The 24,723-nt window shown below is 44.2% G+C and overlaps 1 protein-coding gene across 1 annotated transcript in view; it reads left to right on the plus strand.

The window, feature by feature from the left end:
* Nucleotides 1–24,723, plus strand: part of LOC144680096 (disintegrin and metalloproteinase domain-containing protein 12-like) — a 268,407-nt gene that overhangs the window by 191,398 nt on the left and 52,286 nt on the right. Inside the window, exons 18-20 of the mRNA XM_078541258.1 lie at nt 4,977–5,054; nt 9,787–9,901; nt 23,021–23,086. Coding sequence (XP_078397384.1) covers nt 4,977–5,054; nt 9,787–9,901; nt 23,021–23,086 — 259 coding nt within the window. The remainder of the gene's footprint in view (nt 1–4,976; nt 5,055–9,786; nt 9,902–23,020; nt 23,087–24,723) is intronic.

The following is a 24,723-nucleotide window of genomic DNA, read 5'->3' on the forward strand; positions in this document are numbered from 1 at the left end:
AGGATTAATTGATAACTCCATAGTGAAGGCAATCCTAGGTAGCAGTGATCATAATATGGTTGAATTTTACATTCACTTTGAGGGAGCAAAGAGTGGATACAAGACTAATATTTTAAACTTAAATAAGGGTAATTATGAGGGCATGAAAGCAAAGCTAGCTAAAGTGAACTGGCAATTTAGGTGAAGGGATAGGTCAATAGAGATCCTGTTGCAGACATTTAAAGGGATATTTCAGAATACACAGAATAGGTACATTCGAATGAGAAAGAAAAATTCCGAGGCAAGGGCCCACCATCTGTGGTTAAATAAAACAGTTAAAGACAGTATCAAACTTAAAGATAAAGCATATAATTGTGCAAAGATGGGTGGCAGGTCATAAGATTGGAAAAAATATAAAGAACAGCAAAAAATGACAAGAAGATTAATAAGGAGGAAAAATAAGGAGGGGAAAAGGGGGAGTAAAAGAAGCTAGCTGGAAATATGAAGATGGATAGTAAGAGTTACTATGGATATTTAAATAAGAAGAACTAACAAAGTGAGTGTTGGTCCAATAGAAAGTGAGCCTGGGGAATTAATAATGGAAAATAAGAAGGTAGCAGATGAATTGAACAGGTATTTTGCATTGGTCTTCGCTAAAGAGGTTACAAGTAACATCCTGGAAGTAGCTGTAAATCAGGAAATGGGAGGGAGGGAGGAACTTGGGAAAACTACAATCACCAGGGAAGTGGTATTGAACGAATTGTTGGAACTGCGGGCTGACAAATCCGCCGGTCCTGATGGACTTCAACCTAGGGCCTTGAAAGAAGACGTCTTCCAAGTGGCTAGCGAAATAGTCGATGCAGTGGTTTTAATTTTCCAAAATTCCCTAGATTTGGGAATCCGTTAGATTGGAAAATAGCAAATGTAACTCTTTTATTCAAAAAGGGAGAGAAACAGAAAGCAGGAAACTACAGTCCAGGTAGCTTAACATCTGTTATCAGGGAGAATGTTAGAAGCTATTATTAAAGATGTTATAGCAGGGCACTTAGAAAAGTTTCGGGCAATCAGACAGAGTCAACATGGTTTTGTAAAAGGGAAATCATGTTGAACCAGTTTATTCAAGTTCTTTTAAGGAGTAACATGTGCTGTGGATAAAGGGGAACCAATGGATGTACTGTATTTAGATTTCCAGAAGGCATTTGATAAAGTGCCACATCAGAGATTATTGCAGAAAATAAAAGCTCATGATGTAGGGAGTAACATATTGGCAGGGATAGATGATTGGCTCGCTAACAGGAAACAGAGAGTAGGCATAAATGCATTTTTTTCTGTTTGGCAGGATGTAATGAGTGGTGTGCCACAGGGATCAGTGCTGGGACCTCAACTTTTTACAATTTATATAAATGACTTGGATGAAGAGACAGATGGTACAATTGCTAAATTTGCTGATGACACAAAGATAGATAGGAAAGTAAATTGTGAAGAGAATGTAAGGAGGCTACAAAGTGAAATAGCTAGTTTAGGTGAGTGGGCAAAGATCTGGTAAATGGAGTATAATGTGGGCAAATGTGAAATTGCAGAGTTCTCAAAGGGATTCAGAGGGATTTGGGTATCCTAGTGCATAAACAACAAAAGGGTTGAATGCAAGCACAGCAGGTAATTAGGAAAGTTAGTAGAATGTTATCATTTATTGTGAGGGGAATTGAATACAAAAGCAGGGAGGTTATGTTGTACAGGGTACTGGGGTGACCAAATCTGGAGTATTGGTCTCCTTATTTAAGAAAGGATGTAAATGCATTAGAAGCAGTTCGGAGAAGGTTTACTAGACTGATACCAGGAATGGGCAGGTTGTTTTATGAGGAAAGGTCGGACAGGTTAGGTTTGTATCCACTGGAGTTTAGAATAGTAAGAGGTGATTTGATCGAAACCTTTAAGATCCTGAGGGGCCTTGACAGGGTGGATGTGGAGAGGATGTTTCCTCTTGTGGGAGAATCTAGACCTCAGGGTCATGGTTTAAAAATAAGGGATTGCTTATTTAAGACAAAGATGAGGAGAATTTCTTTTTCACTCAGAGGGTAGTGAATTTTTGAAGCCCTGTTCCTCAAAAGGCAGTGGAAGCAGAGTCTTAGAATATTTCTCCTAATTAGTGTTTATAAGTTTATATAGTAATTATGGTTTTGTTTAGTGTGTAATGTACCTTTAAGAAGAATACTTGTTAAGAAAGATCACATGATCTGAAGTAACCAATAGGAGAGTAGCACGGCCTCCCTCAGCAGCCAGTGTAAAGGTGGAGTTGGAGTTGAAAGCACATATATAGTTGCTGCTGAGTATATTGTAGATAAACTTAATGTTTCCACCCTTCACAAGAAAATGATGAGCACATCCCAGTTCCATAGAAACTTGTTTTACTGTTAAGTTTCTAAGATTCCTCACTGGTATGTGCTCGACAGATCAGAGACTGGACAAGTCAGGACCCAGTCCTGTCTCAAGTATGAGAACAAGTGCTACATGGTTGGTCACAGGAGCCCACATCTGACGAAATAAAACTGTACTTCAACAGAAGACATGAAATAACCAGCCAGGAGGGTATCTTATTGTGGGGAGCACAAGTGATCGTTCCTCCAAAGGGAAGGGAGCCATTTTTCATTGAACTACACAGTGCCCATCCAGGAATTTCCCGAATGAAGACCATAGCACACAGCTATCTATGGTGGCCTGGGATGGATGGCGAAATAGAGTTTAGTAAAACACTGTGTGCAATGTCAGCAACCGCAAAAGTTGCCAGTGACAGCTCCGTTACAGTCATGGGAGTGGCTGGGTAGGCCCTGGGTGCGGTTACACATTGACTACCTTGGACCTTTCCTAGGCACAATGTTTCATTGTCGATGCCCATTCAAAATGGTTGGATGTATATGAGGTGAAGTCACCAACATCGGCCGCTACAATTGAGAAACTACGTCAGAGTTTTGCCATTCATGGACTACCATAAGTAATGGTTTATGATAACAGCACGGCATTTATGAGTGCTGAGTTTCAATGGTTTATCAGCCTCAACGGTATCACTCATGTGAAAACTGCATCGTACCAACCTTCCTCAAACGGACTGACCAAAAGGGCGGTTCAAACGTTCAAGGCAGGTATGAGAAAGCTAACTGGCGATTCTTTGGCAACCAAGCTAGCACACTTTATTTTTCATTACAGGACTACTCCTCACACACCAACAGGCGCCACACCTACAGAGTTATTGTTGAAATGCCGTCTCTGGACGAGATTGAGCTTAATAATGCCGAATTTAGAGAGGAAAGTGGAAAGGAGTCAGGGAAGCCAGAAAACTAGGCACGACTGGCACAGTTAGAAGGGGAAATTTACTGTGGGAAAGCAGGTGCACGTGAAGAACTTCGGGGAAGGACCAAAGTGGTTACCGGGTGAAGTAAGTGCGGGGACTGGTCCTCTATCTTACCACGTGGAGGTGGAAGGCTAGATCATCCGTAAACATGTGGACCATTTAAAGAAGAGAGACAAATCATCAAGATCTGGTTCCACCAGTGACCATGACCGGGTCTGCGTTTCCTGTTGAGGATACACAACCCAGGACTGACATGTCTGATGTTCCTGTAAGAGTTGAGGATACAGAATTGCAAGTGCCCACTGAAGCACCTGATGTTCAGGCAATTCTGGAAAAGGAGATTCCTGACAAAGAATCCGAAGTTGTGGAGCTGCAACATTCCACACGTACCAGGAAACCACCTGAAAGACTGAACATGTAAATTCCTTACCCAGTGTAAATATTATATTGCCTTGAAAAATATGTACTTGTAAATATAATATGGATAGCCGAGTTAAAGGGGGAGGAATGTAGTAATTATGGTTTTGTTTAGTGTGTAGTGTACCTTTAGGAATAATACTTGTTAAGGAAGATCACATGACCTTAATTAACCAATAGGAGAGTAGCGTGGGCTCCCTCAGCAGTCAGTGTAGAGATAGAGTTAGAGTTGAAAGCACACGTGTAGTTACTGCTGAGCATATTGTAAATAAACTTAATGTTTCCACCCAAGAAGTGTCTGCAGATCAATTCTATCAATAGTAGCAACTCAGCCACCCTTACAACAGTAAGATAAAGCAGAAAAAGTGTGATTATGAGATTTCATGAGGTCTGGAGTCGATGTTGAGGACTCCCAGGGCAACTTGCTCCCGACTGTATAGCCCTGTGCCACCATCTCTGCTGGGTCTATCCTGCCGGCATTTATTGCCCATCCCTAGTTGCCCTTGAGAAGGTGGTGGTGAGCTGCCTTCTTGAGCCACTGCAGTCCATGTGGTGTAGGTACATCCACAGTGCTGTTAGGGACGGAGTTCAGGATATTGACACAGTGACAGTGAAGGAACAGCGATATATTTCTAAATCAGGATGGTGAGTGACTTGGAGGGGAACTTCCAGATGGTGGTGTTCCCATGTGTCTGCTGCCCTTATCCTTCTAGATGGTAGTAGTCATGGGAGGTGCTGTCTAAGGAACCTTGGTGAATTCCTGCAGTGCATCTTGTAGATGGTACACACTGCTGCTACTGTGCGTCAGTGGTGGAGGGAGTGAATGTTTTTGGATGTGGTGCCAATCAAACATGTTGCTTTGTCCTGGGTGGTGTCCAGCTTTTTGCATGTTGTTGGAACTGCACTCAACCAGGTAAGTGGAGAGTATTCCATCACACTCCTGACTTGTACCTTGTAGACAGTGGACAGGCTTTGGGGGGTCAGGAGGTGAGTTACTCGCCGCATGATTCCTAGTGTCTGATGTATTGCAAATGTATTTAATTAATTTAATTTAAATTCACCCAGCTGTCTTGCTGTGATTCGAATTGACATTTTCAAGTCATTAGTTCCGACTCCTGGATTACTCACCCAGTTAGATAATCACTGTGTGACCGTTCTCACTAATGTATGTCCACCTTTGAACCTAATGATGGTGACACCGTGATGACAATATGTTCTATTTCCTATTTCATAGGCCTGCTTTGAGACAAAGTGCCAGGACATAAGGCTGTTCAATGTACAGAACTGTGACCAGACCTGTAATAACAAAGGGGTATGAAATTAATCACTTCTCCTGTCAGTCAGGCTGATAGATTCATTTGGATGATATGGAATGATGATATTATAATGTTAAATCCTTATCAGTTATTATTATAATATGATTTCATTATGCTAAACCTTTCTCAGTTATTAGTTTGGCCTCGAATAATGTATTGTGTTCAACTCTGGACACTTCCCATTCAGAAGGATGTTAAGAGAGGATGAATGGGATCTTTACTAAAATACTACCAGAAATGAAAGACTCCAGTTACATGGAGATACTGTAGAAACGGGGATGTTTTTTTAACTAAGAGCAAGCTAAGATTTTTGGTCTCTCGGGGAATTAAGGGATATGGGGAGTGGGCAGGGAAGTGGAGTTGATCGTATTGAATGGTGGTGCAGACTTCATGGGCCGGATGGTCTACTTCTGCTCCTATTTCTTATGTACTTGTGTTAAGGGGGGGATTTGATAGAAGTATTCAAAACTATGTTGGAGTTTGACAAAGTGGTTAAGGAGAGTCTGTTTCCAGTAACAGATAGATGGGGAACCATGTAACCAGAGTTCAGGTAAATACAAAGCTGAGGAAATGAAGGAAAAAATACTTACACAGTGCGTTGTTGGCTGAAAGGGTGGTGGAAGCAGATTCAATACAACAGCAACTTCTACTCCTATAGCACCTTTCATGCACAAAAGGTTCTTCCAAAGTTTCTTTACAGGAGTGTCATAGAGTCCTAGATTCGATATGGCACAGGGAAGGCCATTAGGTCCATTAGGTCCATGCTGGACCTGTAGAGCAATCCAGTCAGTCTCACTTCCCCTTTCTCTCCCCGTAGCTCTGCAAATTTATTTCCCTCAAGTGCCAATCCAAATTCCTTTTGAAATAATTGATTGTTGCTGCTTCTACCACCCTCAGGGTCAACAAGTTCCAAACCATTATCAGTCAGTCACTGTGTAAAAATGCTCTTCCTCACATTCCCCCCGCATCTCTTGCCCAAAATCTTAAAAATCAAGTTGTGAGCCTTTGTACCATCAGCTCAGGGAACATTTCTTCTTTCTCATATCCAAATCTGTCATAATCAAGGAGAACAATCCCAGCTTCTCCAATCTAACCTTGTAGCTAAAATCCCTCATCATGGGGCCATTCTGGAAAATCTTATCTGCACCCTCTCAAGGATCCTCACACCCTTCCTATAGTATGGTGACCAGAACTGAGCCCAATACTTAAGCTGTGGACCAGATCTCTATACAGGTTCAACATAACGTTTATTTTATTCATTCATGGGTTGTGGGCTTTGCTGGCTAGGCCAGCATTTATTGGCCACCCATAATTGCCCTTGAGAAGGTGGTGGTGAGCTGCCTTCTTGAACCGCTGCTGTCCATGTGGTGTAGGTACACCCACAGTGCTGTTAGGGAGGGAGTTCCAGGATTTTGATCCAGCGACAGTGAAGGACCGGCGATATATTTCCAAATGAGGTTAGTGACTGACTTGGAGGGGAACATCCAGGTGGTGGTGTTCCCATCTATCTGCTATATCTTCTAAAATAAAAGCAAAATACTCTGGATGCTGGAAATCTGAAATAAAAACAGAAAATCCTAGGAATATTCACCATCTCTGGCAGCAGTTATGGAGAGAGAAACAAAGTTAATGTTTTGAGTCCAATGTGACTCCTCTTCAGAACTGAAGAAGTCATAGTCAACTCGCGCTCTTCAGAACTGAAGAAGTCATAGTCAACTCGCGCTCTTTAGAACTGAAGAAGAGTCATATTTGACTCAAAACGTTAACTCTGTGGGCGGAATCGTCGATATTTTACCCGTTGGCCGCAATGGCAGCTTTTCCTGCCGTATCATCCCAAGCCCGCCACGTTAATTATACATTCCCAGTAAACACGCCGTTTCCATGGTGGGCGGGCTCTCATTCGCTTGCCATGCCATTCACCCCACTACTTCAAAATATCAACTCGAAATGTCAACTCTGTTTCTCTCTCCACATCTGCTGTCAGACCTGCTGAGTTTTTCCAGCATTTTCTGTTTTTATTTCAGATTTCCAGCCTTTGCAGTATTTTGCTTTTACCAAGATTCCAAATTCTTTGCGACTACTTTCACAGTGCTTCCTGTCACCTTCAAAGACCAATGTACATGAACCCACAGGTTCCTCTGTCCCTGCACATCCTTTAGAATCGCGTCATTGGGCAGAGTTTTACTGGTCCTGTGAAGATAGGAATGGAGGCAGGTGAGTTGCTAACTGGCATAGGCCTACATCAGGCTGTCTCCCTGATGTCCTCTCACCACTGACCAATGTTATCAGATGTGAGTTTCAGGACAGATCAGTGACTGACAGATCGACAGACAGCAGATAATTAAGGTCATTAAACAGCCAATTATATTCCTACCTTTTCATGACTTTATTAATGGCGCACAGAATGCATGGAGGCTCGGAATCAAACCCACTCTAACAAGGTGGACAAATGAACACATTTTAGAAACTATTTTCCCCAACTATGGTCATTTTGATCATTTCTGTCATATCCTCTCTCAGGACAAAAACAGCCCAGGATCTTTCCGTAAGTCCTGGGAATGAACTGTGCAGCTGTTTTCTGTTAGCCACCTTTTGTCAGTCCAAGTTTCTTTGATATTCAGACCCTTTGCAGACTGACATGGGTTATTTCATCACTACTGGAGAATAGTCTGTAAACAGCCCCACACTTGTTCATATTGAAGGAAAGAGAAGGCCATTCATTGGTGAATTAGCTGCAGATGATTGGACTGAATTCCCTATTGTAATATCTTTGCTGACTGCACTCCCACATGCACAGTTATGACTCCAACTCCAGAATGGTTTTGCTCATTGCCTCATTTTACATAGAAACTAGGAGCAGGAGTAGGAGTAGGTCATTCGGCCCTTCAATCCTGCTCCACCATTCAGTATGATCATGGCTGACCCTCTATCTCAGCGCCATACTCCCACGCTCTCTCCCCATACCCCATTACACCTTTAGAGTTTAGAAATCTACCTGTTTTCTTCTTAAATATATTCAGTGATTTGCCCTCTACACTCCACTGTGGTAGAGAATTCCACAGGCTCACCACCCTCTGAGTGAAGAAGTTTCTCCTTATCTCAGTCCTAAATGGCCTACCCCATATCCTGAGACTGTGACCCCTTGTTCTAGATCCCCAGCCAAAGGAAACATCATCCCTGCATCCAGCCTGTCCAGAGATAAAAACAAAAAGCTAAAAGCTACTGCGGATGCTGGAAATCCAAAACAAAACAAAAACAGAATTACCTGGAAAAACTCAGCAAGTCTGGCAGCATCGGCGGAGAAGAAATCAGTCAATGTTTCGAGCCTCCATGGCCCTTCGGCAGAACTGCAGTTCTGCCGAAGGGCCATGGAGGCTCGAAACGTTGACTGATTTCTTCTCCGCCGATGCTGCCAGACTTGCTGAGTTTTTCCAGGTAATTCTGTTTTTGTTTTGTTCCAGCCTGTCCAGCCCTGTCAGAATTTTACACACTTCAATGAGACCCCCTCTCATTCTTCTAAACTCCAGTGAATGCAGGCCTAATCAGCCCAGCCTCTCCTCACACAACAACCCTGCCAAGTGATTGCCACTTAGCAGCCTAAACCTGGTCTTGGCTGCATATGGACATGGACTGCTTCAGTTTCAGAGTCGTCGCAAATGGCACTGAACATTGTGCAGTCATCAGCTACTTCTGACCTTATAATAGAGGGAAGGTCATTGGTGAAGCAGTTGATGATGGTTGGGCTTAGGACACTACCCTGAGGAACTCCTGCAGTGATGTCCTCGAACTAAAATGATTGACCTCAACAATCACAACCATCTTCCTGTCTGCTGGGTGCGACTCCAGTGGTATCAGTCTGGTGAACCTTCACTGCACTCCTTCCATGGCAAGTATATCCTTTCTTAGGTAAGGATACCAAAGTTGCACAGAATACTCCAGGCTTGGTCTCACCAAGGCCCTGCACAGCTGCAGTAAGACACCCTTCCTCCTGTACTCAAGTCCTCCCGCTTTGATGGCCAACATACCATTTGCTGCCTTAACTGCTTGCTGCACCTGCATGTTTGCTTTCAGTGATTGGTGTACAAGGACACCCTGATCCCTTTGTACATCAACATTTCCCAATCTATCACCGTTTAAATAATACTCAGCCATTCTCTTCTTTCTGCCAAGGTGGATAACTTCACACTTATCCACGTTATAGTGTATCTGCCATGTATCTGCCCAGTCACTCAATTTGCCCTGAAGCCTCTTAACACCCTCCACCACTCACATTCCCACCTAGCTTTATGTCGTCAGCAAACTTGGAAATATTACATTTGGTTCCCCCGTCTAAATCATTGATATATATTGTGAATAGCTGGGGCCCAAGCACTGATCCCTGCGGTACCCCACTATGGTACACCACTAGCCTGCCACTGAAAAATACTCATGTATTCCTACTCCCTGTTTCCTGTCTGTTTACCAATTCTCAATCCATGCCAATATATTACCCCCAATCCCATGTGCTTTAATTTTACACACTAACCTCTTATGTGGGACTTTATCAAAAGTTTTCTGAAAATCCAAATACACCACATCCACTGGTTCTCCCTTATCTATTCTGCTAGTTATGTCCTCCAAAACTCCAGTAGGTTACTTTGTGTGTTTTAAAATTCTTCACTAATTCGTTTTATGTGAATCTATTTAATATGAATGAAGGCATTTTACTTGCTGTGGATTTTGTTTCAGGTTTGTAACAATAAAGACCAGTGTCACTGTCAGGAAGGTTGGGCTCCCCCGTTTTGTGCTGTCAGAGGACCAGGTGGCAGCATCGACAGTGGCCCTATGAATGTCACAATGCCAGGTAATCATTTCAGTTATTTACGGTGTTGTTACTCATGGTCATTTTTCTCCGTGCTTTGTCTTTCTCTGTACTACTTACCATGTGTTCTCCATCTGAGGTTACTGAACAGTTCCAGTCATTTTTCACATCACGATTCAGTTACAAGCTCCACCGACTGTGCACCTTTATTTTCCCTAAAGTACAGGGTAGTCATCCCACAGAGCCAGTAACAGCCTTCATCAACAGGAAGGCTACTATTGGATAATAGGAGCAGGAGTAGGCCATTTGGCCCTTCGAGCTTGCTCCATCCTTCAATAAGATGATGGTTGATCTGGTTGTGGTCTCAGCTCCACTTTTCTGTCTGCTCCCCATAACCCTTGACGACCTTGCCTAACAACAATCTGCCTAACTCTATCTTAAAGAAACTTAAAGAGCCAGCCTCCATGACTTTCTGCGGAAGAGAATTCCACTCACCAACAACCCTTTGGGTGAAAACATTTCTCCTCATCTCAGTCTTAAAAGGGAGACCTTTTTATTTTTAAACGATGTCGCCTAGTTCTCGTCTCCCCCGCAAGGGGAAACATCCCCCTGGCATCCACCCTGTCAAGTGCCCTCAGGATTTTATAGCTTCCAATAAGATCATCTCTCATTCTGCTAAACTCCAATGGGTATAGGTCTAACCTGTTCAACATTCCTTCATAAGACAGCCCTTTCAAACCAAGAATGAGCCCAGTAAACCTTCTCTGAACTGCTTCAAAAGCAATTATATCTTTGATTAAATAAGGAAGCCAAAACTGCACACAATACTCCAGATGTGGTCTCACCAAGACCCAGTACAGCTGCAGTAAAACCTCCCTACTTTTATATACCATTCCCCTCACAATAAACACTAACGTTCCATTTCCCTTCCTAATCACTTGCTGCACCTACTTTATGTGATTGACACCAGGACACCCAGATCCCAAGTTCAGCAATCTCTCTGAATTTAAGTAGATACTGCTTCTCTATTCTTCGTGTCTCAGTGAACGAGTTCACATTTACACACGTTATACTCCATCTTGCCCACTCACTTAACCCTGTCTATATCCCTTTGTGGGCTCTTTATCTCCTCTTAATAACTCACTTTCCTACCTATCTTGGTGTCATCAGCAAATTTAGCAGCCATACATTCAGTCCCTTCATCCATGCCATTGACGTAGATTGTAAATAGTTGAGGAACCAGCATTGATCCCTGTGGTATTCCACTAGTTACAGTATGTCTATCAAAAAATACCCATTTATCTCTACTATCTGCTTCCTGTTAGCTAACCAATCCTTTTTCCATGCTAATATGTTACCCGCTAGACCATGTGCTCTTATCTTTTGTAGTAACCTTTGATGTGGCACCTTATTGAGTGGCTTTTGAAAATCCAAATACACCACATCTACCAGTTCCCCTTTATCCACCCTGAATGTTATTTTGTCAAAAAACTCTACCTTTTTTTTTCATTCACTCATGTGATGTGGGCATCGCTGGCTAGGCATTTATTGCCAATCTGTAATTGCCCTTGATAAGGTGGTGTTGAGCTATCTTCCTGAACTGCTGCAGTCCATTAGTTAAATATGATTTCTCTTTCACAAAGCCATGTTGGCTCTGCCTCATCAAATCGTGATTATCTAAGTATCCTGCTATAACCTCCTTAATAATGGATTTTAGTGATTTCCCTATGACAGAGGGTTAGGCTAACTGACCTATAGTTTTCTGCTTTCTACCTCCCTCCATTCTTGAATAAAGGAGCTAAATTAGCTATCTTCCAATCTGCTGGAACCTTTCCAGAATCTAACAAACTTTGGAAGATTATAACAAATGCATTTACTACCTCTGCAGCCACTCCTTTTAAGGTCCTAGCATGCAGGCCATCTGGTCCTGGAGACTTGTCATCCTTTAGGTCTAATAGATTTCCTAGCACCCTTTCCCTGGTGATAGTGATTGTATTAAGTTCAGCCCTCCCTATCATCTCTTGATTTTCAAATATCTTTGGGAAGTTTTCTAACTCCTCTACCATGAAGGCAGACACAAAATACCTGTTCAACAACTCTGCCATTTCCTTGTTTCCCATTATCAATTCCCAAACTCACTGTCTAAAGGACCAACACTTGCTTTAGTTACTCCTTTCCTATTCATATACTTGTAGAAACTCATATTATTTGTTTTTATATTACTAGCTAGCTTTCTCTCATATTCTGCTTTCTGCCTCTTTATTATCTTTTTCGTCATTTTTTGCTTTTTAAAATCTGTCCAATCCTCTGACCCACCACTAATCTTGGCCAATTTATGCCATGTTTCTTTCAATTCAGTACTCTCCTTAGCTTCCTTATTTATCCACGGATGATGTATCATTCTCAAAGAGCCTTTCTCATTGGGATAAATCTTTTCTGAATGTTATTAAATATCTCCTTAAAAGTTTGCCACTGCAGCCCTACTGCCCTACCTTTTAATCTGGTTTCCCTGTTCACCTTAGCCAGCTCTGACTTCATACTGTCATAGCGTTTAAAACACTCGTCATGGACCCACACTTCTCCATTACAAACTGAACATGAAATTCTATCATGTTGTGATCACTGTGACCTAGAGGCTCCTTTACCATGAGGTTATTGATAGATTCTGTCTCATTGTACAGTACCAGGTCCAGGGTAGCCTGCTTCCTTGTTGGCTCCAGAACATACTGTTCAAAGAAATTGATCTGAAAACGCTCTATGAATTCATTTTCCAGGCCACCTTTGCCAATCTGATTTTCCAATCTACATGTAGATTAAAATCACCCATGATTATCTGGTACCTTTATTATACACCCCATTTGTTTCGTCCTGTATGCTCTGTCCTACAGTGTAACTACTGTTACTGCCTTATAAACTACCCTCACAAGTGACCTTTCACCTTTATCATTTCTTATCTCTACCAATACTCAGTCTACATCTTGCTCTTTCAGGTTGTCATCCTTAATTAACAGAGCTACCCCACCACCTTTTCCTAGCTTCCTGTTGTTCCAATATGTCAAATACTCTTCAGCATTCCAGTCCCAGCCTTGGTCACCTTTCAACCATGTCTCTGTAATGCCTATCAGGTCACACATATTATCCTCTATCTGTGCTAACAATTCATTCCTTTTGTTTCAAATGCTATGTGCATTCAGATACAGGGCCTTAACCTCCATTTTCAGCTTCAACTGCTGGTGAACTCTTACAATTGTATGTTCTGGCCCTTCTGGTCACACTCTGGAACTCATTCCCCAAACTGTTGCCCTGCTCTATTACTTTGTTGTTACTGCCGCAAATGGGTCCTTTGGACCTGTTCAGGGTTCCCTGGAAGCTGTAACAACACCTACATGCTAAGGCAGTCCCAGACGACCAACCTTTTCAGGCCAACCACATATCTTTACTGGTGGATATTGGGTTAAGAGACAGCTACTGATGCCTGTGAGGAATCCTAGCACAGATGCAGAGGAGAGATACAACAGCTGGCTCAGGACAGCTCGACAAATGATCGAGCAGGTGAAAGGCCTTCTGATGATCTGGTTCAGATGCCTGGATAGACCCAGTGCAGCCCCAAGCAAGGGGCTGGCTTACTGATGTGTTGTGCTCTGCACAACCTGATGCTGTAAAGGGGCAAAGCTTTGAACAATGAGGGCAATCTGGAGCACGATGCCTCCTTTGAGGCTGAGGGTATGGAAGGGGATATGAGCATGATGACATCCCTAAGAGACAGCAGACAAGGTGACTCACAGCTACAGACATGTTTCACATGAGCCTTACCTAGTCAATCCAATAAATCTTACATCCTCTGCAGACCTGTTCCTGTTCCGTCAATTCCCTTACCCATTCCCTGGACCTATCATCACACGAGGAAACAGCAGGCAAAATGCATTGACCTCATCCGGTGTGATCCTTCCCATAACCCCCTTTGCAGGATCCAGTGAACTGTTAATGACTCAATAGAGTTAAAAACAGTAACAGATTCTTTTAGTGGTTCACCATTCCCGAATTCAAAAAAGACACATACACAGCAAGGTGACATCATAAACAAAATATAGCCCTGTCAAAGCCAACTGCAGCCAGCTAGACTTTCTCATGCACTTGTGAGTGACCCTGTGCAGTACTTCTCCTGTGCTGTCAGCTGACATGGAGGCAGACTGCTGACCTCTCTGCTCTGTGGTTTTTGTTTGTAGTGGTCATTCTCTAATTGCCTCAGGCCTAGAGGACCCCAGCATACTGGCAACCTATTTGACAGGTGCAGAAACCACAATCGTCCTTTACCATTTGTGCGTCAACCATACTTTACCATCTGCGTGACAGATTGAAGGTGGCTCTTATTCCTGCTTTGTTGCATCACAACATTCACATCCCTCTGATCTGCTGCCAAGGTCATATTCTTGGTCTGACTTATACTTATGAATATTATCGAAGAAAGCTCTCTTAAAGAATCTTGCATGTTTACTCGCAGCACTGGTTCCCCTTGCATTCCATCTCTCTCTGTCAACACTCTTGCCTTCTCTGATTCTGCCTCTTCATATTATCTTCTTCTTTGCTTCCTGCGGCTTTCTGTCAACGTTTTGCCCTCACCTCTTCATCTTGACTGGCTCTGTGTGCTGCCTGTCATTTTCCCTGACTAAGTAATAACATGTAATGTCTCAACGCATAACTTATATGAAACTGCAATGATGCAGCAGATGATGTGTCCAAGGGGGGATCAAATCCACAAAGGAAACTTGATCACACGGTCACAACACTTTTGCAATTTGTATTTATTTCGAGATGCGTGCCCTCAATTCAGAAGCACCAAGACTTTAGAGATTTTTTTTAGAAAACTAAATTAAACATTTATTAACAAAAGAAAGTATTTCAAGCACATGTATACCATCGTCCAACATGGCACAGACTGTTCCAAGAAGTAGCAATATTGTAGATTTATATGATCCTGACTATTAACTGTTTTCAGTAATTTACACCCAGGACAATGCATCCGTAATCACGTTATCATTACCGGCAAATTAGCTTTGAGGGCTGTTTCATTTTCTATCAAAGAATCAACCTGAACTGATGCTCCCTCTAATTCCTCTTCAAGTTGCTGTATTTTACATTTTTTTTTATTCATTCCTGGGATGTGGGCTTCACTGGCTGGGCCAGCATTTATTGCCCATCCCTAATTGCCCTTGAGAAGATGGTGGTGAGCTGCCTTCTTGAACTGCTGCAGTCCATGTGGTGTAGATACATCCACAGTGCTGTTAGGGAGGATTTTGATCCAGCGACAGTGAAGGAACAGCGATATATTTCCAAGTCAGGATGGCGAGTGACTTGGAGGGGAACTTTCAGAGGGTGGTGATCCCATCTATCTGCTGCCCTTGTCCTTCTAGATGGTAATGGTCGTGGGTTTTGAAGGTGCTGTCGAAGGAGCCTTGGTGAATTCCTGCAATGCATCTTGTAGATGGTACACACTGCTGCTACTGTGCATCGGTGGTGGAGGGAGTGAATGTTTGTGGATTTGGTGCCAATCAAGCGGGCTGCTTTGTCCTGGATGGTGTCAAGCTTCTTGAGTGTTGTGGGAGCTGCATTCATCCAGGCAAGTGGAGAGTATTCCATCACACTCCTGACTTGTGCCTTGTAGATGGTGGACAAGCTTTGGGGAGTCAGGAGGTGAGTTACTCAACGCAGGATTCCCAGCCTCTGACCTGCTCTTGTAGCCACAGTATTTATATGGCTAGTCCAGTTCAGTTTCTGGTCAATGGTAATCCCCAGGATGTTGACAGTGGGGGATTTGGTGATGGTAATGTCATTGAACATCAAGGGGTGATGGTTGGACTCTCTCTTGTTGGAGATGGTCATTGCCTTACACTTGTGTGGCACAAATGTTACTTGCCACTTGTCAGCCCAAGACTGGATATTGTCCAGGCCTTGCTGCATTTGGACATGGACATGAATCTGAGGAGTCGTGAATGGTGCTGAACATTGTGCAATCATCAGTGAACATCCCCACTCCTGACCTAATGATGGAAGGAAGGTCATTGATGAGGCAGCTGAAGATGGTTGGGCCGAGGACACTACCCTGAGGAACTCCTGCAGTGATGTCCTGGAGCTGAGATGACTGACCTCCAACAACCACAACCATCTTCCTTTGCGCTAGGTATGACTCCAACCAGTAGAGAGTTTCCCCCTGATTCCCATTGACTCCAGTTTTCCTAGGCCACACTCGGTTAAATGCGGCCTTGATGTCAAGGGCAGTCACTCTCACCTCACCTCAGGAGTTCAGCTCTTTTGTCCATGTTTGTACCAAGGCTGTGATGAGGTCAGGAACTGAGTGGCCCTGGCGGGACCTAAACTGGGCATCGGTGAGCAGGTTATTGCTAAGCTAGTGCCACTTGATAGCACTGTTGACCCGTCCATCACTTTACTGATGACGGAGAGTAGACTTATGGGGCAGAAATGGGTTGGGTTGAACTTGTCCTGCTTTTTGTGTACAGGACATACCTGGGCAATTTTCCACATTGCCAGGTAGATGCCAGTGTTGTAGCTGTACTGGAACGGCTTGGCTAGGGGGGCACAGCAAGTTCTGGAGCACAAGTCTTCAGTGCTATTGCCGGAATATTGTCAGGGCCCATAGCCTTTGCAGTATCCAGTGTCTTTAGCCATTTCTTGGTATCACGTGGAATGAATTGAATTGGCTGAAGACTGGCATCTGTGATGCTGGGGACCTCCGGAGGAGGCTGAGATGGATCATCCACTCAGCATTTCTGGTTGAAGATTGTAACAAATGCTTCAGTCTTACCTTTTGCATTGATGTACTGGGCTCCTCCGTCATTGAGGATGGGGATATTTGTGGAGCCTCTTCCTCCAGTGAATTGATTAATTGTCAACCACCATTCACGACTGGATGTGGCAGGACTGCAGAGTTTAGATCTGATCTGTTAGTTGTGGGATCGCTTAGCCCTGCCTGTCACTTGCTGCTTATGCTGTTTGGCACGCAAGTGGTCCTGTGTTATAGCTTCACCAGGTTGACACCTCATTTTTAGATATGCCTGGTGCTGCTCCTGGCATGCCCTCCTCCACTCTTCATTGAACCAGGGTTGATCCACTGGCTTGGTGGTAATGGCAGAGTGGGGGATATGTCGGGCCATGAGGTTACAGATTGTGTTCGAGTACCATTCTGCTGCTGCTGATGACCCAAAGCGCCTCATGGATGCCCAGTCTTGAGCTGCCAGATCTGTTCAAAATCTATCCCATTTAGCACGGTGGTAGTGCCACACAACACGATGGAGGGTATCCTCAATGTGAAGGTGGGACTTTGTCTCCACAATGACTGTGTGGTGGTCACTCCTACCGACACTGTCATGGACAGATGCATCTGTGGCAGGCAGGTTGGCGAGGATGAGATCAAGTATGTTTTTCCCTCTTGTTGTTTCCCTCACCACCTGCCATAGACCCAGCCTATCAGCTATGTCATTTAGGACTCGGCCAGCTCGGTCAGTAGTGGTGCTACCGAGCCACTCTTGGTGATGGACATTGAAGTCCCCCACCCAGAGTACATTCAGCACTCTTACCACCCTCAGTGCTCCCTCCAAGTGGTGTCCAACATGGAGGAGCACTGATTCATCAGCTGAGGGAGGGCGGTACGTGGTAATCAGCAGGAGGTTTCCTTGCCCATGTTTGACCTGATGCCATGAGACTTCATGGGATCTGGGTCTGGAGTCAATGTTAAGGACTCCCAGGGCAACTCCCTCCCGACTGCATACCACTGTGCTGCCACCTCTGCTGGGTCTGTCCTGCCGGTGGGACAGGACATACCCAGGGATGGTGATGGTGGTGTCTGGGACATTATCTGTAAGGTATGATTCCGTGAGGATGACTATGTCAGGCAGTTGCTTGACTAGTCTCATAAAGCAACCTCCTCTGTTATTTTGTTATTTTCATAGATATCTCTTCCTTTTCATTATTGGAAGCTTCGAGGTCCTGTGTTTTGCTATCTCAATCCTTGTTGTTTGGGATTAGATTCCAGCTGGCTCACTGTTTCATTCATTCCTAGAGAACCTGCATGTGCCCATTTCCACCAGCTTCTCACTGAAGTTTCGAGTTTCACCCCCACCCTCAGTACCTTCCTTCCTGATCAGGGGAGGAGATCTGAAGGTATTCCCAGCTATCCATTCTTTACCCTGGCTACTTGCATTCCTTTCACTCTCCCACTTTCTATCCTTTTCAAATTTATGGGGGTGATGGAAAAAAGATTTTGTTTTATGGATCTGCTCATAATCATCAGCCATTACTGCTGCCTGTCCAGCAGTTGCAACCCTTCAGTCTTCAACATGGGTTCTTATTACAGAAGGTACGGAGTTTTTAAATCCTTCCAAGAGAATGGTCTCTCTGAGAACTTTGTGGGGAGAATTTTCCCGTTGGCGTGCGGGAGCATAAAATGGCGCACGGTGATGTTGGGCGTGCGTCCCGATGTCACTGCGTGTCATTCCGATCTTTCATTCGGCAGGCGCGCGCCGGAGGTGGTTGCATGCCTGCCAAACTGTCAAAGGCCTGTTAAGGCCATTAATGAACCAATTTAGGCAATTGACAGAGCTGCCTGTCCAACCTTAAAGTTGTCGGGCAGGCGAAGAGCTCAAGCGGCCTTCGCGTTTTGCATGAAACTTCATCCATGGGCAGGATGATGCTTCATGAAGGTTTTATTAAATTAATAAACATTTTCCACACAATTCATAAACATGTTCCAGCTCGTGTGACACTGTCACATGAGGGGACATGCCTAAATAATTTTATTCTTTCTTTATTTGAATTTGAATCTCCTCAGGGAGATTTCTGTGCTCTTTCACACGTGTGCAGGCCCCGAATCTCCCTTCTCCCCCCGCCCGCACAGGTAGCGCTGAGCGCTACCGGGCACGCAGCACGCTGAGCGGGCCTTAATTGGCCAACCCCCATAAAATGGCGGCACGCAGCCAATCGCAGGTGACGATCGGCTCCACGCCCACTCCTGACCAGCCCACCTGACAGGCACAAGATTCTGCCCCATAGGTAGTTTCAATTCCTAATGCTCATATCCACCTGTCAAAACTACTCTAAGTCTTTCAAATTCAATATAAGTTTGCCCAGGCTGTTTCCTTAAATTTTGAAACTTTTGTCTGTATCCTTTAGGGATCAATTCATATGCACTCAAAATGGCCTTTTTCACCACATCATAATCCCTAGAAACCTCCCCTGACAGTGAAGCATAAACCTCCTGTGCTCTACCTGTCAATTTGCTCTACATGGGCAATGTCCAGTTTTCCTTTGGCCAGTTCATTTGTTTAGCTATCTTCTCAAATGAAATGAAGAACGCTTCAACATCCCTTTCCTCAAATTTAGGAAGAGCCTGTACAAATTTAAACATCTCCCCACTGGGTTCTGATCTTGACAGGGGTTTCTCAAAAAAAACAGGATACGGAGATGTGGAAAATAGCCAACAATAACCAACTGTGGTAGAATTACTGGAGTTTTACAAAAAATAACACAGGAGAGAGAGATTTTTAGGTCTTTCCTCTTGGCAGGTTAGGATCTTTCTGCTATCACAAAACCCTGGTCACCTGGTCAGCAGCCAATTAAACGCTGCTGCTAGGCAGTTCTCTCTTAAACTTTTCGACTGTTATGATACAGCAGTTGGTTAAGGCTGAGTTATTTAAAATCCCAGGGGGAAAAGTAAAAAAGTGTTCTTTACAAAACACACTGTTTGGCCTAGCCTCTCTGGGTAGGTGTAACATCCTACCACCTGTTTGAAACTCAAACTGCCCTGATTTCTCTAAAAATGCAAATTCCCCTCACTTCACACTCTAAAACTTCAGCCATCTTTGCATATTTAGCATTTCAAACCGAGCTTCCTTTGTTGAGTCAAAGTGTCCAGTCCGCCTGTTTCCCATTCAATTAAATCCCACGCGCGCACACACACACACACACACACACAGAAACTTTCCAAACCTCACTATAAACCTGCTTGTGCAATAAATCACTATAATATTATGAGAATTATTATACTTTAATGACAAAACAAAGAAACTATGAGTGAAAAAACAGATGATATGATCTGAAGAGAGACTGAAAACGTCACACCAATAAAGCAATCACCACAATAACTAAAGAAAGGAAATGATTGGCCAATTGAAGCAAATTCTCTCTCACTTGGGTTTTAACAATCTTGATGGTATAGAATCCCCAAATATTCCCTTCTCCAAACTTTTTAATTGGCCTGGTGAGCTGTGCCAAGATTGAAAGAGCAGCAAAGGGCCTTGTCGAATCCACAACCCTCATCACCACCATGCAGGAGGGTAAATCCCATCACCACCATGCAGGGGGGTAAATCCCATCACCACCATGCAGGGGGGTAAATCCCATCACCACCATGCAGGGGGGTAAATCCCATCACCACCATGCAGGAGGGTAAATCCCATCACCACCATGCAGGGGGGTAAATCCCATCACCACCATGCAGGGGGGTAAATCCCATCACCACCATGCAGGGGGGTAAATCCCATCACCACCATGCAGGGGGGTAAATCCCATCACCACCATGCAGGGGGGTAAATCCCATCACCACCATGCAGGGGGGTAAATCCCATCACCACCATGCAGGGGGGTAAATCCCATCACCACCATGCAGGGGGGTAAATCCCATCACCACCATGCAGGGGGGTAAAACCCCAATTAACATGGCTAGAAGATTATTTGGCTGGGAGGAAACAGAGAGCAAACAGCTTCTTCTGATTGGCCGGATGTGACAAATGGAGTCCCGCAGGTGTCTGTATTGGGGCCTGAACTTTTTACAGTTTATATCAACAACTTAGATAAGGGGCGTGGAGACATGGTAGCAAAATTTGCAGATGAGACAAAGGTAGCAGATTATGTTGTGAAGAGGACATCAGGAGTCTGCCCAATGGAGAACGATAGGTTCAGTTAATGGACAAAGATCTGGCAAATTGTGTTTGATGTGGGAAAATGTGAAGTTGTTCATTTTGACAGGTAGACTAAAAAGCAGAGTGTTACTTAAATGGAGAATGGCTGTAGAATTCTGAGGTGCAGAGGGATTTAGGTGTCGGGTACATGAGTCACAATAAGTTAGTGTGCAGATACAGCAAGCATTTAAGAAGGCTAATGGAATGTTATCCTTTATTACGAGAGGAATTGAACATAAAAGTATGGATAACAGAAATACCTGGAAAAACTCAGCAGGTCTGGCAGCATCGGCGGTGAGGAGGACAGTTAACGTTTTGAGTCCTCATGAGGACTTGAAACATCAACTGTGCTCTTCTCCACCGATGCTGCCAGACCTGCTGAGTTTTTCCAGGTATTTCTGTTTCTGTTTTTGTTTTGGATTTCCAGCATCCGCAGTTTTTTGCTTTTAACAAAAGTAAGGATGATATGCTTCAGTTATACAGGGCATTGGTGAGACCGCACCTCGAATACTGTGTGCAGTTTTGGTCTCCTTATTTAAGGGAGGATGTAAATGCATTGGAGACGGTTCAAAGGAGGTTTACTAGATTGATACCTGGAATGAGTGGTTTGTCTTATGAGGAAAGGTGGGACAGACTGGGCTTGTTTCCACTGGAGTTTAGAAGACCGAAGGGTGGTTTGATTGAATTATACAAGGTCCTGAACGGCCTTGACAAGGTGGACATTGAAAAGATGTTTCCTCTTGTGGGTGAGTCCAGAACTAAGGGGCCATTGTTTTAAAATTAAGGGTCACCCTTTTAGGACAGAGATGAGGAGAATTTTTTTCTCTCAGAGGGTTGTGTGACTTTGGAACTCTCTGCCTCAGAAGGTGGTGGAGGTGGGGCCATTGAATAATTTTAAGGCAGTGGTAGATGGATTCCTTTTAGCTCTGAAGGAGAGTCATACAGACTCAAATTGTTAACGCTGTCCTTCTCTAGACAGATGCTGTCTGACCTGCTGAGTTTTTCCAGCATTTTTTGTTTTTGTTTCAGATTTCCAGCATCCGCAGTATTTTGCCTTTTTGAAGATTGATTCTTGTTCGGTAAGGGATTGAAAGGTTTTCGGGGTTAGATGGGAATGTGGAAATCAAAACACAAGATGATCAGCCGTGATCTTATTGAATGGCGGAGCTGGCTCGAGGGGCCGAATGGCCTACTCCTGTTCCTATTTCTTATGTTCTTCTGACTGGGACACCAAGCTGAGCGTTTCTGAGGCTCTGCCTGTGGATATTCTGAGCAAAGTGTTGGTGCTGGGATAGTTACTACCACATTAATCACAGTTTGATTCTCAATCTCCAAGTGTCCCAGTGCATGAGCACACTCACACGTTTACTGAGGATATTTCTGTTCTGTACTTCCTACAGCTATATTACCTGAGAGGACAGTAACTCATAAAAGCATCACAACAGAGAACAGTACCAGAGAAAGCCCAGGTGAGAATTCTCTCAGGATCACGTTGAGGTTTGTGTTGTCGTTCTGATGTGGGTTTTAAACTTTGGACAAAGAATCCACAAACACGTTGGGCAGAATTTTGCCGTTGGTGAGCAGGGGGCGGGGCCCACTCGCCGATGCGTAAAATGATGCAGGATGATGCTGGGCGGAACCCCCGATGTCATCCCGCCCCACTTAAATTTTCAGGAAGGCGGGGGCACAGCAAAATCAGCTGCGGGCCCGCCGACCTGTCAGTGGCCAATTGAGGCCATTGATAGGATCAATGATACCTTAAGGTTGGCGGGTCGGCCAGGAGCCCCGGCGGGGAATAGAAAAAACATGAAACCTGATCCAGCGGCGGGATGAGGTTTCACGCAGGCCTTTAAAAAGTTTTGTAAATGTCATCACCATCATACACTGCCCTGTCCTTACCCTGCTGGGATTCCAGTCGAAGGGACTGAAACAGTTCAGGACACAGATATTGGAGAACAATGTGTTCCATGGGTTTATAATTGAAGCAGAGTCTCTGTCTGCTCCAGGAAAGGATGGCAGTGACTGGGACACCAGGCTGAGCGTTTCTGAGGCTCTGCCTGTGGATATTCTGAGCAAAGTGTTGGTGCTGGGATAGTTACTACCACACTAATCACAGTCTGTTTCTCAATCTCCGAGTGTCCCAGTGCATGATCACACTCACACGTTTACTGAGGATATTTTGTTCCCACAGCTGCATCGCCGACCAAAATGGTAACTGATAAAAATATCACAGCAGCGTTTCAACGAAGAACGCAAGGTGAGAAATCGCTTCCAGTAAATCATTAAATTTAATAACTTGGAAATAGTGGGGTGGTGAAAAAGGCATATGGGACACTTGCCTTTATCATAGGCATAGATTACAAAAGTAGGGAGGTCATGTTGGAGTTGTATAGAACCTTGGTGAGGCCACAGCTGGAGTACTGTGTGCAGTTCTGGTCGCCACATTATAGGAAGGATGTGATTGCACTGGAGGGGGTACAGAGGAGATTCACCAGGATATTGCCTGGGATGAAACATTTAAGTTATGAACAGAGGTTGGATAGACTTGGGTTGTTTTCGTTGGAGCAGAGAAGACTGAGAGACAACCTGATCGAGGTGTACAAGATTATGAGGGGCATGGACAGGGTGGATAGGGAGCATCTGTTCCCCTTAGTTGAAGGGTCAGTCATGAGGGGACACAAGTTCAAGGTGAGAGGCAGGAGGTTTAGGGGGGATGTGAGGAAAAACTTTTTTACCCAGAGGGTGGTGACGGTCTTGAATGCACTGCCTGGGAGGGTGGTGGAGGCGGGTTGCCTCACATCCTTTAAAAATTACCTGGATGAGCACTTGGCACGTCATAACATTCAAGGCTATGGGCCAAGTGCTGGTAAATGGGATTAGGTAGGTAGGTCAGGTGTTTCTCACGTGTTGGTGCAGACTCGATGGGCTGAAGGGCCTCTTCTGCACTGTGTGATTCTGTGATGTGGGCTTCGCTGGCTGGGCCAGCATTTATTGCCCATCCCTTGTTGCCCTTGAGAAGGTGGTGGTGAGCTGCCTTCTTGAACCGCTGCAGTCCATGTGGTGTAGGTACACCCACAGTGCTGTTAGGGAGGAAGTTCCAGGATTTTGACAGATCTTTGGCATATCTGGCAGACACTAGGATTGGAGTAAGAATAATCAACAACTGGACCCCAGGCCCAGAGAACTGTTAAAGGGTGTTTCAGGTGTGACTTGAAATATCATTCTGCAGTAAAATGTCCAAAGCAGAACAACAGGGTTTTCCAAGCAACACGCAACACAGAAAGTTCAGAAGTGGAAGATGATCATATTGATCAGCCTGAGGAAATTATCATGGTCACGAGAAGCTTCAGTCCAGTGATGAGAGTACTAATTGGGGATTCTTTTATTGCGATGTATTGGACAGCAGTTGCACATCGACAGTATGAGAAATGAATTGCTTGAAATATTATATAGATTTACTTGACGGTAAGGAAAGAAATAAGGTCAGGCAATATGTAAGTTCTACTTGCTTCAAGTTCTGGAATGATAACACATTGAGGTCACTGAAATGAGTGGTGCTACCACGTAGGATAGCGGGGCTGAGCCACAGTATTCATACAGATGTGGTACCTAATGAGGTACACTTACTGCTGGACAAGCCATCCATGAAATGAGCACAAATAAAATTGGACATTGAGCATGATACAACAATTGCATTTTTAAAGTCAGTGGATTTGCAATTTACCCAAATCAGGACATAATTTCATCCTTTTAACGAAACATCACATCTTGAATCAGAATGTTAAAGAAGTGTTAATGGCATTAGGCAAAGAGGCTGAAACATCTGCAAGAACTTTCAGCCAGAAGTGCTGAGTGGATGATCCATCCTCCGAACGTCCCCATCATCACAGATGC

This window comes from Cetorhinus maximus, chromosome 1, assembly GCF_964194155.1.
Source record: "Cetorhinus maximus chromosome 1, sCetMax3.hap1.1, whole genome shotgun sequence".
In the NCBI taxonomy this organism is placed as follows: Eukaryota; Metazoa; Chordata; class Chondrichthyes; order Lamniformes; family Cetorhinidae; genus Cetorhinus; species Cetorhinus maximus.